This window comes from Mangifera indica, chromosome 15, assembly GCF_011075055.1.
Source record: "Mangifera indica cultivar Alphonso chromosome 15, CATAS_Mindica_2.1, whole genome shotgun sequence".
NCBI lineage: Eukaryota > Viridiplantae > Streptophyta > Magnoliopsida > Sapindales > Anacardiaceae > Mangifera > Mangifera indica.
Genome location: NC_058151.1, coordinates 12,979,562 through 12,998,616, shown reverse-complemented (window position 1 = coordinate 12,998,616; position 19,055 = coordinate 12,979,562). Strand labels below are relative to the sequence as shown.

At 31.4% G+C, this 19,055-nt stretch overlaps 3 protein-coding genes across 3 annotated transcripts; all 3 read right to left on the bottom strand.

Moving 5' to 3' along the window:
* Window positions 1-1,079: 1,079 nt before the first annotated feature.
* On the bottom strand, window positions 1,080-2,716 carry LOC123197800 (malonyl-CoA:anthocyanidin 5-O-glucoside-6''-O-malonyltransferase-like). The gene has a single exon (XM_044612204.1). It carries the CDS (start codon window positions 2,623-2,625, stop codon window positions 1,216-1,218), a length of 1,410 nt encoding a protein of 469 aa, XP_044468139.1. The 5' UTR covers window positions 2,626-2,716; the 3' UTR covers window positions 1,080-1,215.
* Window positions 2,717-11,826: 9,110 nt separating this feature from the next.
* On the bottom strand, window positions 11,827-13,344 carry LOC123197798 (phenolic glucoside malonyltransferase 1-like). Its single transcript, XM_044612203.1, has one exon. It carries the CDS (start codon window positions 13,327-13,329, stop codon window positions 11,854-11,856), a length of 1,476 nt encoding a protein of 491 aa, XP_044468138.1. The 5' UTR covers window positions 13,330-13,344; the 3' UTR covers window positions 11,827-11,853.
* Window positions 13,345-16,427: 3,083 nt separating this feature from the next.
* LOC123197525 (malonyl-CoA:anthocyanidin 5-O-glucoside-6''-O-malonyltransferase-like) lies at window positions 16,428-17,859 on the bottom strand. Its single transcript, XM_044611842.1, has one exon. The coding sequence runs from the start codon at window positions 17,829-17,831 to the stop codon at window positions 16,428-16,430; it is 1,404 nt and encodes a 467-aa protein (XP_044467777.1). The 5' UTR covers window positions 17,832-17,859.
* Between the last annotated feature and the right edge of the window lie 1,196 nt (window positions 17,860-19,055).

Sequence of the window (19,055 nt, the reverse complement as noted above, 5' to 3'; positions counted from 1 at the left end):
ATGTTTCAATGAAGTCTTTCCAAATTTATTAGATCCAACTCTTGCATTTGTATTTGTGAGAAAACAGATTAAATGTATCCCTATGTTTTCGTAACAAAATGACAATGGTGATAAGAATTCTTTGTATATATGTTGTACTTGTATCAAATATTTTTTCATAGGCCAAAAAGCTTGTTCCCACCCAAGGTTTAGTATATTCTTGACTTTCATCGGTAAAATTTTAAAAATCCAAATATTCACTCATGAAATCTTAAAGTTGACAAAATTCGTTAGTTTCAGAGGTAAAATCGTTATTTAACCAGTGATACTAAAAAAATAAAACTTATTTTATTTTCAACCCTAAAAACTAGTAATTGTTTTTTAGAATTAAATTTTAAAAAATTATATTTTCTCCCATTGAATTTCAATTTTCTAGTAAATCCTCTTCCTCTCTAATAACCAGCACTCTCTTATCCTCTTTCTTCCTTCTTCCAGACTCATCATCACTAAAGAAGATGAATCATCTAATAAGTTCATATTTGGTTTACAACAAATGCAAAGGTATCAGTAGAAGAAGAATAAAAAACATTCAAATAATTTCAAATTGGTTTTGTGTTAACCGGAATATGATCCAAACTAGAATTTTATGCCTACAATTCAATCATAACCGTATTTTCTTTGTCATGCCAAATTGAAATATGCTTACTGGCTTTGTCAGAACAACTTGACTCAAGAACCTTTTATTAATGGATGGTTGTTGATAGCGGCAAGATTGAATTATTTATTATGCTTCTTGATTTCGTCATCCATGTGGCAGATTCTTTTATCGATCGTACTGCAGGGCGGCCACAAGCAATAAATGAAGCCCTTGCGTCACAGAGAGGAAACTGCAGAATAGGCGTTGCCGATGATCCTCTGATAAATTATGAGAACTCGAGACAAGAAAAGGGAGACTTGGGCATCTGCCAAGCTATTTATCTCATTGAATTAGAATATCAATTTATGCATATCTAGACTTGGACAGGCTCGGGAATTCTAAGATAAACAATGCTAATGGTTGAGTATTATAGAGATGGATACGACACAGGTGACAGCCAGAGGAGGTTTAACTGAATTAATATAAGACGAATACTATCCATTGACACAAATAATGAGATTTGACGAATACATGTTAAAAAAGGAAAAAAGTTTGAATCCAAACAACCTGAAGACATTTAAGATAAAATAATCCAAACTTTACATGTTATCTTTTAGCCCATCGGCAAATAGAGATCTAAAGACTTCCATTTCTTGCTTCTCCAAAGCCACACCAATCTCAACACCACCGCTTCTATCTCTACTCTTGGCCAAAGCAACAGCCCCACTCCTATCTATTGAAACAATCTCCACCTTGTTCGGTCTCCCCCACCCGAAATCCGACCCGTATACGTCAAAATGGGTCGACCCGGCTACCGACAGGCCTTGTACTCCTTCAAGCATGGCTTTCAGAGCAATCAACACCCTTGAAAGTGTATCTTTTCTTCCTTCAAGCTCTCCCCTTTCTAAACCTTTCACCACAGCGCTCAATTTGTTTGCAACAAAGGCAATCCCGTTTTCTTCTGTCAAATCTCTTGCTGTTGCAGTGCACAGATGTGGCATAACACAGTTGCCAACGTAATTCAATGGAACCAGAGGAGATAAACGGGTCCTGTAATCTGCTGTAAATGCGAAAATAACACTTCTGTTGTCTTCCCCTCTTCTGGCTTTAACCATGCAGACGAATACATATGCCAAAGTTAGCAAAAAAGTTGATAAATGAAGCTGTTCTGGTGCTCTATCCTCCTCCTTTTCATCATCTTTATTCAACATAAACAATACCCGATTCCTTATTTTCTGAATATCTTCACGGGTTAACTCAAATGTGGCTCGAACGCAGTCGCTATTGGGTATTATATTTGGCAAAACCTTCAAGCTTCGTGAGTTTGTATAACCGAACCAGTTGTTGATATACTCCAGGTCGATTCCGGCGGGATCTTTGATGATAGTCCGGTCAAAAGACGGGATTAGTTCTGGTGATAAAGAAGGGTTTTCTTCGTGATCTTTACCTTGTTTGCATAGATAAGCCCATGATTTGATAAACGTGGTTGAGCTTTTCCCATCAAACATAGCATGGTGAGTTGTAATGCCGATGGAAAACCCTTGATTTGGAAACAAAGTTATTTGTATAGCTATCAACGCTGCTTTGTCATCAGAGGTCAACAACTGAGGGATTAAAGGATGAAGCTCGGCGACTGCACGGACTCCATTGCCAGAAAGCGAATTGAAGTCGGCGGTAGACTCTGCAACGGTGACTGAAACGCCGCCATCAGTTGGGGAGTAGTAGATGCACGGCTTTGGGGCATCTGGGGGCCAGATTAGATTGCCAGCAAGAGGGAGGTAATGAAGGAGAGTTCGAGAAAGAGAGCACTTAAGGTTGGGGAGGATAACTGAGTTGAAGAAATGATGAGTTAAGCCAGTAATTTGATAGAAGTAGAGGCGTTCAACCGGAGGAAAATTGAACCAAAACGTATCATATAGTGTCAGAGGGGGAGAAAACTCAGCGGTTGAGTCGGAGAAAGGAGTAACCTTAAAAACCTCCTGTATTTTCATGGTGTTGGAAGATGCCATGAAAGCCAGAACTAAGCCAAGCAAACCCACAACTACTCTCAAAAACAAATTCTTTATCAGTTAACCAGAGATTAATGTTGCCATTTCTCATAATGGTTGCCCTTATCTAGAATTTTCAATTGGGGTGGCCATTTTTTATTTTGAAGAAACTTTCAAAGTCAATGCCATACTCAATTACGTTTGAAGACAAATCTCTAATGGCCCTCCACGCCAACGTTTCCACCGGCTTACCTCAAAAAGCTTATTTATCAGTTTTTGGGTTTTGAAAACTAACTAATTTTTGGAGTAAAATTTTATACCATCTTTCTTTTAAAATTAAAAAAAATAATTATCATTCTTACATTAAATTTTAAAAAATAATATACATCTATATATTTTACGGTTTACTCTTTACTTTCTGATTGCTTTTTTGACACCATTTTTTACACTCTCTCTCTTTGATTACGAATATGATATCTCTATATGTTTTATTTGAAAAGATTATTTATTGTGCAGCAAAAATATAAAACACAATTTTTATGCTATTGAATATAATAAATAATTAAAACAGAAAATAAAATACAAAAAAATAAAAGAAAGAGAACACAAGAATTTACGAGATTCGGTAAATGTACCTATGTCCTTGACGCCGTTGACTACTTTTACTATCTCCAAAGAATAGTTACAAAAGAAAAATAAACTATTAGAGATCTCTAATAATAAGATTCTCTTAATACAATTGTATTTGACTAAAACTGTCTTAGAGATGATTTTAAATTAAAATCAAGGTCTCTATTTATAGCCTTTGGTAAAATACAAAGAGATTAAATTAATAGATATGGGACATAAAAAACCACTTATTTCAACATTATTGTCTTCTAAAAAGAACATAATAAATATGAAAATCTCATATTTTTTTTGTCTTTGTTTTTTTCTTTTTAAAAGATAATCATCTTTTCAAACGAAGCAAGTGAGGATGTTGTGTAGTTGGTCAAAAGAGAGAGATTATTAGAGAGAGAAGACGCAACGAGGGGAAGAGACCATTAGAGGACTAATTGAAGATTAAAAAGAAAATCTTTAAAAAAAAATTATTTTTTAAAATTTGGTTTAAAATTTTTTTTTTAAATTTAAAAAAATATAATTTTAATTATTTTTAATATTTTAAATAAAATAATATTATATCTTTAAAATTAATCGTCTAAATAATATATAAAAGGATAGAAAAATGTTTAAAAATTAATGGGTAGAAACTAAAAAAAAAAAAACCAAAAAAGAGAAGATAATGTTTGAGCCGGGAAATAAGTTATTTGGCCACACCCCTAATCTCTAAATTACATAATGGAAGGTTGAATGAGAGAAAGAAGGACCACTCTGAGGACAGACTGGCAGTGTACAGATGGAGACACATAAAAAAAGTTAGTTGTGTCGACCGCCGCCATGGTACACTGCTTATTTAGATTAGACAAACAACTGATTGGGATATTTTTTTCTTTTTGATACAGTTGCATGATAAGCATAGAGAGAGAGAGATCAAAGACTTTCCAATCTACTGTAAAACTTATTTTATATAAACTAATTAAAATAGATATTATTATGTACCAGGTGGCTTCCCACCAAGGACACTTGACATTAACAAGCCTTCGTATATGATTTTTGTGTGTAAAAACATTTACTATAAAATAAAGAGAGTAAAAAATTATAGGCTAATGGCAGTGGCTCATGCCTATGTATACCCTCTCTTTCCCTTTATATTGAGATTCATTCGAATTATATATAAAAATACTCTCCCAATTCTTTTTCACTTCCTTCATTTCTTTATCTTCCATATGTGTTAAATTATATTTATAACAAATATAAAAATTTTATATATGTTATATATCCAGGTGGCTTTCCATCGAATCAAGTCAAGAAAAAGTGGTGGGAAATCATTTATTATTACAAGCACATAAAAGAAAAAATTGGTGCGACTGAAGTAAGAGAAGAAAAACAAAAGGGTATTAGTCAATGTATTAGGTAAAAAGGGTGGTGACAAACTGTTATATAAACCCTTATTTTTCTATCACTTTGACACATTGAGAAGCATCCGGATTCTATATATAATTACTCTCTCAATTCCTTCTCACTTCCATTCTCATTCATCTTCTTTATTTCAATTCTTACTTCATTTCTTTATCTTTTATATTGGTTAAATTAATTTTATAATATGTTATCAACACAATTTACTCAGGTATATTATTATAATCTTTCTGTTATGTCATTATATTATTTATATATTATAAATACGGTTTATTTTTAATTTCTGTTATATTTCTATTTAATTTGTCTTTATAATTGTTTTATATTAGCAACCAGAAGTTTATAAAATTGTAAATCTGGCCTTGAAGTCCTGAAACCCTTGAATCTAGACCTGAAGTCTGGAATATCATAAATCTAAACCCGAAGTCCTGAATATTATTTGTAACCTGAAGTTTACAAAATTATAAATCTAGACTTGAAGTCTGAAACATCATAAATTTGGATACAAAGTTCTGAACATTATTTGTAACTAGAAGTTTACAAAATTATGAATCTAGACCTGCAGTCATGAATATCATGAATCTGGATCTGAAATCCTGAATATCATTCGTAACTCGAAGTTTACGAAATCATAAATTTAGACATGAAATCATAAATATCATTTGTAACCTGAAGTTTACAAAAACCAAGAATTTGGACCAGAAGTCCTGATATTATTTAAATATTTATTTTTATTGTATTCCATTTATTTGAATATTTATTTATTTGTATCTTTATTTATTTGAATCTTTATTTTTATTTATATCCGATTTATAACCTGAAACTTGTAAAATCGTGAGAATATATATATAGGCTCGAAGTCCCAAGTTTTACGATTTGCAACTTAAAGTTTGTAAAATCATGATAATATATATATATGGGTCGGAAGTCCCAAGTTTCATTAAAGTCTTTATTTTAGAATAATTATATCACCTTTGCAACCTGAAGTTTGCATAAAGTGTGAATAATATGGACTTAAAGTCCAAAATATAATTATAATACTATTATAATATTCTGAATACTAATTACAAAATCAAAAATTTTATAGATATGAGATAATATATGGACCTGAAGCTTCTAAAATTAATCTCAATATTTCTCCTACAAAATCAACTATTTTGTAAATACGAGATAATATTTGAACCTGAAGTTTTAAATATTAACTCATATATATTGTTTATAAAACCAGAAGTTTTGTAAATATAACAATAATTGAACCTGAAGTTCTTAAAATTGGATGGATTAAATGAGCTTTTTGCACAAGTCTCCACCTAAAATTTATGAGCCTTAAAAAACTAACTAAATAAAATATCCTAGAAAGACAAATACAAGACTAGTATCTTTCGGCATCATATCTCTGAAGGATTGCAAGCCGAACTATGAATATAATGATAAATCTATTAAATTTGTGGAGAAATTTAAAAGATAGATTTGAACATCAGATTCAATAATATTCCCAATGGCTCTATAATTTAGTATAACTCTGTAATATTCAGAAGCTTTTCCTGAATGTGGAAGATAAAATATTCCCTACATTTTATTTTATACTCCTGTAGTAGCAATATCGAAAAATATAATTTTGAATTAATATTTATTCATTATACATTGTTCCCTGAAGTGACCAGAAGTAGTTATCATGAATGTGAGAAATAAAAAAAAAATCTCAGTCACACCATTAGAAGTAGACCAAGACTGAGACAAAGTAAATTATAATGCAGAGTAAACCACAAAATAATAAGTGTGATTATAAATGTCATTGGTGGTGTACCTGTAGTACACACAACCATTGGGTGGATCTATATTAAGCACCCATAAGAATTAAATTTTTAATAAGTTAGATCCTGTTGATTTAATGATTCTTGATGTTTCAAATCATCTTTCAAATAATAACAATATGGGTTACTTTAATAGTGACAAGGATGTCTAAAATTTTTATAAGTTTATCATATATATTTTGGAGTCATAAATATTATTTTGTTTTTCAGTATCATGTTCTCTTCCTTTCAATATTTTGTGTACGTTATAACTAACGTAATTTTTAAATGAAAGGAAATGGACTCCAAAATTGAAGCGTTAACTTCCAAAGTAGATGTGAGAAACATGTGTTTGGTAGATAGTGCAACAACACACACAATTCTCAAAGGAAAAGAAATTTTTCTTAACTTTAGCATTAATTGAAGGTAAAGTAAATACTATATTAAGATCAATAAATCTGATAGAAGGCTCCGAAAGAGCCACAATTATGTTAAACAATAAGACTAAATTAAACATCAATGATGCATTCTATTCAAGTAGATCTAGAAGAAATCTACTGAGTTTTAAAGATATAAGAAAAAATGATTATCATCTTGAAACCATGAGTGAAAATGGTGCAGAATTCATTCATATAACTAGTAATGCCTCCAGAAGAAAGCTTATACTAGAAAAATTGCTTGCTTTATCATCTAGATTGTATTATATAATCATAAAGGCAATTGAAACCTATACAGTATCGAACCAAAAGTTCGTTGATCCAAAAGCATTTATGCTTTGACATGATTGTTTAGGCCACCTAGGATCTACAAGGATGCGTAGGATTATTAAGAATTCACATGGACATATATTACAAAATCATAAAATTTTATTGTCCAGTGAACAATTCTGTATCACCTGTTCTCAAGGTAAATTAGTAATAAGACCATCCCACTCCAAAATTGGAGGTGAATCCCCATAATTCATGTAAAGGATTCAAGGGGATATATATGGACTCATTCATCCACCAAGTGGGCTATTTCGTTATTTTATAGTCTTAATTGATGTATTTGCACAATGGTCTCATGTTTGTTTTTTGCGTAGTCGAAATATTCCATTTACTAAACTATTAGCACAAATTATCAAATTAAAAGGACATTTCACAGATTATTCGATCAAGTCAATATGCTAGATAATGTTGGTGAATTTACATTTAAAATATTTGATGATTATTACAAGTCTATGAGGATTAAGGTTGAATATCCAGTTCCGTATGTCTACACACAGAATGGATTAGCTGAGTCTCTTATCAAACGACTTAAGGTAATTGCACGTACTTCATTACTAAAAAGTCAATTACCTACTTTTATGTGGGGATATGCTATATTACATGCTGCAACATTAATTCGCTTATGACCTTCTTCTTATCATCAATATTCTCCTCTACAATTGGTCTTTGGTCACCAATCTGATATATCTCATTTGAGAATATTTGGTTGTGTTGTATATATCCCTATTGTGTCTCCTCAACGTACAAAAATAGGACCCCAACGTCATTTGAGAATATATGTTAGATATAATTCATCATATATTATCAGGTACCTAGAACCATTAACAAATGATCTTTTTACTGCATAATTTACAGATTGTCACTTTGATGAGACAACTTTCCTATCTTTAGGGGAAAAGAAAATGCCTCCTGAAGTTAGACATAAACTTACTTGGTATGTACCTACCATGTCTCATTTAGATCCCTGCATATCTCAAAGTGAAACTAAAATGCAAAGGATAGTGCGTTTACAAATTATTGCCAACCAAATGTCTGATGCATTTGTACATACTACAAAAGTGACAAGATCATATGTTCCAGCTGCTAATGCACCAGTAAAAATCAATGTGACTACTGAACAATTCATTCGTGTCATAACTGATCAATCTACCTCACATTAGAAGTATGGTAGCCTGTTGGATCGAAGGACACTGTTCCTCGAAAAAGAAAGAAAAATAATCAAACAAATTTAATCATGATGATCCTAAAATAAATGAAAAATCCATACTCTCTAATACTCTTCCAGAAGAGGTTTTGGTCCCTGAAGAGATACAAGCTCCTGAAGTGACACAAACCTCTGAAGTGGTACAAAATCCTAAAGAACAAGAAAATGAGAATATTGAAATATTTTTAAATTATGTTCATACACGAGAGATGTGGAATAGTGAAACAATTATAATTGATGATATATTCTTATTTGCAGTAGTTACTGAAATTCTGAATGATGATGATTTTGAATCACGTATTGTGACTGAGTGCAAACAAAGACATGAGTGACCTAAATGGGAAGAAGCAATTCAAGCAGAAGTAACTTCTCTAGCAAAACATCAAGTGTTTGGGTCTATAGTTTCAACACCTTAAGACGTACAACCCGTTGGATATAAATGAGTATTTATGAGAAAAAATAAATGAGAAAAATGAAATTGCTAGATATAAAGTCAGACTTGTAGCCTAAGGCTTTTCCCGAAGGCCTGGTATAGATTTTGATGAAACATATGCACCTGTGATGGATATAATCACATTCAGATATTTAATCAGTTTAACAATCTCTGGAAGACTAGATATGCATCTAATAGATGTAATTACTACTTTTTTGTATGAAAATTTGGACACTGAAATTTATATGAAACTCCTTGAAGGATACAAATTGCCTGAAGCAAAAAGGGTCAATTAAAGAGGCTTGTACTCAGTTAAATTACAATGATCATTGCATAGATTAAAACAATTCAAACGTATGTGGTACAATCGTCTCAGAATATTTGAAAAAAGAGGGTTATATGAATGACTCTATATGCGTATGTGTCTTTATCAGAAGGTCAGAATCGGAATTTGTTATTGTAGCAGTTTATGTTAATGACATAATTTAATTGAAACTCCTGAAGAACTCTAAAAAACTACTGAATATCAAAAAAAAAAAATTGAAATGAAAGATTTAGGGAAAACAAAATATTGTCTCGGCCTGCAGATCGAGCACAATTCAAATGGAATACTTATCCATCAATCAACGTATATTGAAAAATTATTAAAACGCTTTAATATGGATAAGACTTATCCTTTGAGCACCCCAATGATTGTTCTGTCTCTTGATCTAAAAAAGGACCCTTGATCCAAACAAGGACTCATTTCGTCCTAAAGAAGAATATGAAAAGATACTTGGTCCTAAAGTATCATATCTTAATGTTATTGGAGTCTTATTATATTTGGCCTAATGCACGAGACTGGATATATTCTTTGCAGTTAATTTATTGGTCTGATTTAGCTCTGCACTAACCTGTCGTCACTGGAATGGAATCAAACATATACTCTGTTACCTATATGGAATTAGAAATTTGAGATTATTTTATTCTGTCAAATCTCCTAAAAATCATAGTTTGATTGGATATGCAGATGTTGGTAATCTTTCTGACCCCCATAAGACCTTTTTACATATGGGATATGTTTTCACTTATAATGACACAACTATATCATGACGCTCTACTAAATAGACTTTGGTTGTCACTTCTTCAAATCATTTAGAAATTTTAGCTCTCTATGAAGCCAATCAAGAATACATATGGTTACGGTCTGTCATCCATCATATCCAAAATGCATATAGTCTTCCTTCTATAATAGATACTCCTTCCATATTATATGAAGACAATGTAACATGTATTGTTCAAATTAGAGGTGGATACATCAAAGGAGACAGAACCAAACATATTTCATCGAAGTTCTTTTACACTCATGAGCTCCAACAGGGTAAAAAAATTGATGTCAAACAAATAAGATCTAGTGAGAATCTTGCAGATTTGTTCACTAAGACATTATCAACATCAACATTTGAGAAGTTAGTGTATAACATTGGTATGCGACGGCTCAACAAGCAATAAAGTTAATTCTATTACAAAGAGGGGGAGCATTCATCAGACAAAAATTTGAAGTTTATCAAATATTGGACAAAAAGTATACTGTATTCTTTTTTCCTTCACAATGTTTTATCTCACTGGATTTTCCTAGTAAGGTTTTTAATGAGACAGTTTAAGCATGCTCAACGCCAACTTATAGGACATTTAATAATTATGTTCATTTGCTTTGGTTTTTATCTCATTGAGTTTTTCCTTAGTAAGATTAATATAATTATCTGTAAGTAGTGAAAATCAAAGGTGGAGTGTTACAGATCCAGGTGGCTTTCCACCAACTCAAGTCAAGAAAAAGTGGTGGGAAATCATTTATTATTACAAGCATAAGGAGGAAGAAATTGGTGAGGCTGATGCAAGAGAAGAAAAACAAAAAAGTGTTAGTCAATGTATTAGGTAAAAAGGGTGGCAACAAACTGTTATATAAACCTCTCATTTTTTTATCACTTGTAGATATATTGAGAAACATCCGGATTCTATATAAAATTACTCTCTCAATTCCTTCTCACTTCCATTTTCATTGATCTTCTTTATTTCAATTATTCCTTCATTTCTTTCTCTTTCGTATTGGTTAAATTAACCTTATAACAATATAAACTTATTTTATATATACTTATTTTTATATAAACTAATTAAACTAATTAAAAGGCCAAAAATTCTTGTAAAATAGGATTAGAAAGGGACATTAATTATAATAGATATGAAATTTTTGTGACAAATTTTGAGTGATTCTACTTTTTTTAAATAAATTTAATTTTTATATCAATAATAACTTTTATCTTATTACTTTATATTTAGAATAGTTTTTAGTAGATAATGCTTTTCCTACATCATTATATTGAGTATATAAATTAATTTTTGATTAATTTTTGTGTAATTATTGATATTTATGAATCGAAAATAGATTAATTTCTAATATAAAAGATAATATTTATAAATCGTAATGAAATAATTAATATAACTACATAGAGTGCGTGTCGGTGAAAATAGTGCACACATTTCTTTGCACCCCTTTTATATTATATTATATATTTAACATATGTGCACACCCTTTTGCACCCACTTGCACCCTTTTGCACCCAAGCGCGTCTTTTCGCATCTGTACATACCCTTTCACATCTACACACTCTCAGTGTAGTTATATTTATCATTTTGTTACGATTTATAAATATCAACTTTTACATAAAAAAATTAATTTGTTTTTTATCTGTAAATATCAATAATTATATAAAAATTAATTTAAAAGTAATTTGTATAATCAATATAATGATACAAGAGAAAAAAAAGATTATCCAATAAAAATTATTCTAATTATAAAGTAATAATGTAAATGATATTATTAGAATAAAAATTAAATTTACTTTAAAAAAATCACTTAAAGTTTATTTAAAAAGTTTAGAGGAAAAATTTTGTATCTATTTTAATTAATTTCTGATTACAAATGATATTGAATAAAATTATTAGTAATAATATCATTTATTTTTCTAATAATATTGTCAAAATTGCAAAAAGCCTTTATTAATTTTTTAGCCCATCAACAAATAAAGATGCAAAAGCCTCCATTTCTTGCTTCTCCAAAACCAGACCAACCTCAACACCGCCGCTTTCATCCCTGCTCTTGGCCAAACCAATAGCTCCGCCCCTATCAATCGACACGATCTCTACCTTCTTCGGCCTCCCCCACCCAAAATCCGACCCGTATACATCAAACTGGATCGACCCGGCCAATCCAAGCATTATACCTCCTGGCACTGATTTCATCATCTCTATGTAATTTTCTAGCGTCTCTTTTGTTCCCTCAAGTTCTCCCCTCTCTATCCCTCTGATCATATCGCTTAGCTTCTCTGCAACAAACGCAACCCCATCTTCCTTTGTGTAATCTCCTTTTGTTGCCACCATCGCATGAGACATCACGCAGTTGCCAACGTAATTCGCCGGAACCGGAGGTTCCAGACGGCTCCGGTAATCGGCCGCGAAGCCAAGCATAGTACCTCTGTTATCTTCTCCGCCTTTCGCTTTAACCAGGCAAACGAATACATAAGCACATGTGAGCACAAAGGTTGATAAGTGAAGCTGTTTTGATTGCTTCCCTGTATTTTGTTCTACCATGGACAATACTTTATTCCTTAGTTTCTTAATATCATCACGGCTCAACTGAAAGGTCGCTCGAACCCGGTTGGGATTGCCTCCAATAGTCTGCAAAACTTTTAAGCTCCGTTTTTTGGGATCCGATTTGGTAAAAGAAAACCAGTTGTTGATGTACGCCATGTCGATCCCAGTAGGGTCTTTGATGACGGTTCGGTCGAAAGAAGGGATTAGCTCCAGTAACAAATTGGCATCTTTATCTGATTGTTTGCATAGGTAAGACCAAGATTTGATAAACATCGTTGCACTTTTCCCATCAAGAACTGCATGGTGAGATGATAGGCCGATGCAGAACCCTTGATTCGGAAACAAAGTAATTTGTATAGAAATCACCGCTGCTTTGTCATCAGATGTCAGCAGTTCCGGAGTTAAAGGACGTAGCTCAACAGCGTCACGAATTCCGTTTCCGGAGAGGCGAGTGAAGTCGGCGGTGGACTCAGCCACTGTGACCGAAACGCCATCATTTGAGGAGTAGTAAATGAAAGGTTTTGGGGCATCTTGAGGCCAGATTAGATGGCCGGCGAGAGGGAGATAATGGGAGAGAGTGAGAGAGAGAGATTGCTTGAGCTTGGGGATGATCTCCGAGTAAAAGAAATGATGGGCTAAGTCAGTGATTTGATAAAAGAAAAGACGTTCAACAGGATGAAACTTGAACCAGAGTGTGTCGTACATGGTAAGAGGCAGGGAAATCTCGGTGGCGGAGAGCGAGGGAGGAAAGACTTTTGTCACTTCATGGATTTTATCCATATCGGTTGACGCCATGAAATCAATGAAAGGAGATAAAGATTGGAAAAGACTTAGATTGTCCTTTTTTTTTTTTAAGTAAATAAGCCAGTTTATCACGATCATAACAGAGAGCTTGAATTTATACATCTGACTTCAATTTTTTTTTTTTCAAAAGATATTGGGTTCCTTTCTGTGGCACGCAATCTTGAATCTTCCTGGATGCTACGTGCAGGGATTGGATTTTGGTCTTCTAGAAGACAGAGACAAACAAGAAGAAATAAATAGATATGACTTGTTTTGTTAATGTTCAAAGGACAGAGGCATTCTAGAGAAACTTCATTAGTTTGGGTCCCCTTTCTCAGCCAAGTTCTACGAAATGATTCATTCTCACCTTGTCAAATTCTCATTTGCGATCCAATTTTTTTCTCTGTATGTTTTATTAACTCGGGAGCCTCGTCGTATAGTATGCTTTGGAGGCTTGTAGTCATGTAGACTCACAATTGCGGATTAGACGAATTAAAGATAAAGTTTATTGGAGTATATTATATTGAAAGAGCTTTGACCCTTCACTACTTAAGCTTTTGCCATCCAATTTTATTAACGAATCAAATGAGTATCTTTAAAAATAATTTTTTATTATTTTATTAAATACAAAAGGACTATTTTCTATTTAAAATTTAATATAAAGATAAATATATATATTTATAAAATTTAAAAAATATAAAATTACACCTATGAGTTAAAATTTGTTAAATTTTTTAGTTAAAAATAAAAGTAAAATTATCATTTAAATAATATTATTAAAAAAATATATAATTAAATATATTTTTCTCTATATTTTAAAAACAAATAATTTCACTGATGTATAAAGTTTTTTAACTTTAAAAAATTATATTCCTTCTTCTCTCCTCAAGCTTAGGGTTTTTATCCTTTTTTTATTATCACCCGTCAAACTTTTAAAAACTTTAATTTAACTCCCCTCTTCAACTTCAAATTACTCAAAAATGCCTGTTAGAACATCTAGTAATGTTATGAGCGTAAAGTTTTAAATATTTAATTCAATTATTTTATTATTAATTAATTATATAATAATATATTATTTAAATACATATAATTTATTATAAAATATATCATTAAGATTATAAATAAATATTATAAAATGTTTGCGAAGGCATAATATTTTATTAATTTTTAAATTTCTTGTCATATTATAAGATACAATAAATTAAATTTATATAAGAAATATTAGTTGAAGGTGACATTATCATTTAAATAAGGTTAAAATGATGCAACTGCTGACCTTTCTGCAAGGCCAAGTAACGAAAAGATAACGGGTAGAGGACATCAATTGCAATACAAACATCTTATATATATATATATATATATATATATATATATATATATATATATATATATATATATATATATTTCCTTATAAAATACAAATACAAACAAGCAAATAAATAAATAAATTTGACTGTTTGCCAAAGTTTGAACAAAAGCAAAATCTTCCATTTCTTGCTTCTTCAAAGCAATGGCTCCATGTTATCTGTGGACACAATCTCTACCTTCTTCGGTCTTCTCCAAATCGATTGTTCCAATCTTGAATCATTTGTTGTATATAGATAGGTATATACATTTTTAATACAGATAGTGTGTGTATATGTGTGTGTATATATATATATATATCACCTGTCTATTTCATCATGACATAAATATGAAAAAAATAATAATAATAAGGATTTATAACAACTAGACATGATTGTAGGCCACTTTCTGATTGAATTAGTTGAATTGGTCATTTGGGTGTTATGGATCTCAGATTAGCTCTAGGGAAGATAAACCCACTACTATTACTTATTCAAGCTGTGAGGAAGAGAAGTTACTCATTAAAACATGGGAACGAAGCAACATGTTGATAGCCTAAAGTTCGTGAAAAGGATAATTGTCAACAAAATGAAGACAACAATTCCACAAATAGAAATATTAAGTCCATGGAATGATGTTTCCGTTTTGCTACAAGACTTAAGTGTTAGAAAAGTTATGGAATCGAGTAATCAATAAAAATAAGTTTAATACACTCTATAGATTTGGTTGAACGGTTTAGGATGAGTCTTTCGGTTATTAAACATTTAATGAGAAGGTCTAAGAATCTCTCTTAGAAATTGGTTAGGTCCTCGCTTTGAAACTTTATTGTTACAATTTTTCTTATTGAAAGTTATAAGAGATGTTTTTGAAATAAAAGACTTGTTATAACATATTTTCGATTTTTAGATGATTCTCAAGGTTATTTAGATTCAAATCGTATAGTGTTCCAAATAAAATCTATAACTCTAAAGTATTCAATTCAATATTTTATAACTTGTGCGTAGATTATGTGATTGGTTTTATTTATTTATATAAAATAATTCTTACATTAAAAGCTTAGGGTCAGCAGCAGAGGATTCCTTTTCTTTTAAAAAAAAAAAAGAGGTTATTTTGTTTGAACTTATTACTTCTCAAGTATGGGTTTTTTCAAATTAAAAGATTTAGAGATTTAGATAAATCTGATATGTCATATTTGATGTAGAATTTATTTCGAATATGATCGATTATCGATTTGGTGAGGTTGGCCTTTTTGTCTAATAACACACAAAACTAAAACATAATAGCTCTGAATGAGCATATGTATCACTTCTGTTTGTTTTGAGAAGGAAAATTAGCTCTTTTATAATAAGTTTGTAAGATTCTTCCGTTAAAAGCTTAATAGACTACAACAATCACTCTTATCACCCAAAGTAAAAAATCCAATATGAAGTGTTATTGACATTTATAATGTGATCATATAATAACGAATAAATTCATTTTGGACTATATATTTATCTCGTTTTATTTTAATCAAATAAAAAACATAATCAATTTATGTCCAAGTATCCAACAAATCCAACCAAAACCTTATAACGAGTTCTGCTTGTAGGAAACCGCGTGAATGCTTCTGTTGAAGTCAGAAAGACTTATTAAAGAGAAACAAGAAGGGGAAAAAAAGGGCTAGCGATCTCAATTGTTTTCACAATAAGATAATCATGTACTCAAAGACTCAGTTTTATCGATAAAATAAAATAAGTAATATTATATATATAATTTTTTTATAAATAATAATATATTATTATATAATTAAAAATAAAATAATATATACTAATATTGATATATTATTATTTATATACAAAGTTATAATATGATTACTAATTGTCATCATTAAGCCCTTTAACAAATAGAGAAGCGAAAATGTCCATTTCTTGCTTCTTCAAAGCCACACCAATCTCCACACCGCCAGTTTTATCTCTACTTTTGTTCAAAGCAATAGCTCCACTCCTATCTATAGACACAATCTCTACCTTCCGGGGTCTCCCCCACCTGAAATCTGACCCGTAAATGTCAAACTGGGTCGACCCGGCTACTCCAATGCCTTGTACTTCTCCGGACAGAGCTTTCATCCATACCAGCATCGTTGAAAGTGTATCTTTTGTTCCCTTGAGTTCTCCGCTCTCTAGTGATTTTATCTGATCACTCAACTTCTCTGCAGCAAAAGCAAACCCGTTTTCTCCTTCCAAATCTCTTGCTGTTGCAGTGCAATAGTGGGGCATAACGCAGTTGCCAACATAATTCAATGGAACTGGAGGATCTAAACGGGTCCTATAATCTGCCGGGAAGCCGAAAATGACTCCTCTGTTATCTTCTCCTCCTCTAGCTTTAACCATACACACGAATGCATATGCCAATGTAAGCACAAAAGTTGATAAATGAAGCTGTCCTGGTTCTTTGTCCCTTTTATCATCCTTATTCAATATAAGCAACACCCGATTCCTAAGTTTCTGAATGTCTTCGCGGGTCAACTCAAATGTGTCTCGAACCCAATCGGTGTTCGGAAATACGTTTGGCAGAAGCTTCAAGCTTCGTGTGTTGGTGTAAGCGACCCAGTTGTTGACATACTCCATGTCGATTCCAGTGGGATCTCTAATGACTGATCGGTCAAAAGACGGGATTAGTTCTGGTAACAAAGAAGGCTTTTCTTCATGATCTTCACCTAATTGTCTGCATAAATAAGACCAAGACCTGATAAACATGGTTGAACTTCTCCCATCAAGAATAGCATGGTGAGTTGTTATGCCGATGGAGAAGCCTTGTTTCGGAAACAAAGTTATTTGTACAGCTATCACCGCTGCTTTGTCATCAGAAGTCACCAATTGAGGGATTAAAGGATGAAATTCCACAGCTTCATGAACGCCATTACCAGAGAGCAAACTGAAGTCGGCGGTAGACTCTGCAACAGTGACCGAAACGCCGTCGTCCGGGGAGTAGTGGATGTAAGGCTTTGGGGCATCTTGGGGCCAGATAAGGTTACCAGCAAGAGGGAAATAATGGAGGAGAGTGAGAGAGAGAGAGTGCTTGAGGTCTGGGAGGATAACTGAGTAGAAGAAGTGAGGGGTTAAGTGAGTGATTTGATACAAGTAAAGGCGTTCAACAGGAGGAAAATTGAACCAATAAGTGTCGTAAAAAGTCAGAGGGAGAGAAAACTCAGTAATGGAGTCGGAGAAAGAAGTTACTTTAGAAACCTCCTGTATTTTAACGTTGTTGAATGACGCCATGCACGGAGGATTAAGATTAAGGAAGATGTTAATGCTCTGATCTTAATGATTCTCAAAAAGAACTAGTTGATGATTATCTTGCAGGGATTAATGATTAAAGCTTGATGCATTGGAGATACTTTTATAAGAGTAATTTAAAATTTCTCCGCCCAAGGTTTGGTCTTAAAAGGCCGGTTTGTTAAAAATGGATAATATTAGTGCTCCCGTTGATTGAATCGTCAATTATTAGTCAAAACGATTTTAATTTATCTGAAATTTATTTTTTATAATTAAATTAAATAGAATCAAATTAAATTATAAAAATCATTTAGTTAGATCGAATATAAATTAGATTTGACTTAATCAATATAAAAAATTAATTTTTTTTCAAAAATCTATTGTAAAAACTTACGAACAAAACCTTATTTATCACATATAAACTAAATTTAATTTAATTTTAATGTTAAATAAGTTAAATTATATAATTCATGATAAATTATATAAAAAGTTTTTAAATATTACTTTTAAACAATTAATCGGTTTAACTATCGATCAATTGATCTAATTATTGGTTGAATAAGACCATTTCTTTTATCAGATTGATATCCGTTTCGGTTTTAAAAATATTGTAAAACATTTTTCATCCCCTAGTTGACTAAATAATATTTTTCGAAGTCTCTTACTTCTATTTCCTTTCACCCTCACATTTTTTCCTCTATTTTTATAGATAGGAGTGTTTTTAGCTTAATTATAGTTTTGAAAATACGAGGGTCATTTTTTAAAATTTGAGAGTGTTATTAAAAATTTAGAAAAAGTTTTGGGTCTTTTAAAAAATTTTAAAATATGAATCTATCCCTATAGTTTAAAAAGTGATAGTTATACCCCAAAAAATTGAATATAATGCAATAAATTATAGGTGTAAATATCATATTACAATTATTGGAATCACATAATAGTTTTAAAATATATAAGGATTTAAAAAAATTTAGAGATTAATTTGTAATTTTTTAAACATTTTTAAAGATTAAATTGTCATCTATAAAATATCTGAGTATGATAAAAAATTATTTTTTTAATATTAATTAATGGTAAAATTATTATTTTGTTGTTAGTTTTTTATATTAAAGTTTGGTCTTAGGTTGAAAATATTGTGTCAATTAGGGTGGAAAATTGTTCTTTTGCCCAAACCTTAGTAGAAAAATGTGATTTATTGCTTTGAATTGTTTTACATGTTATTTAAAACAA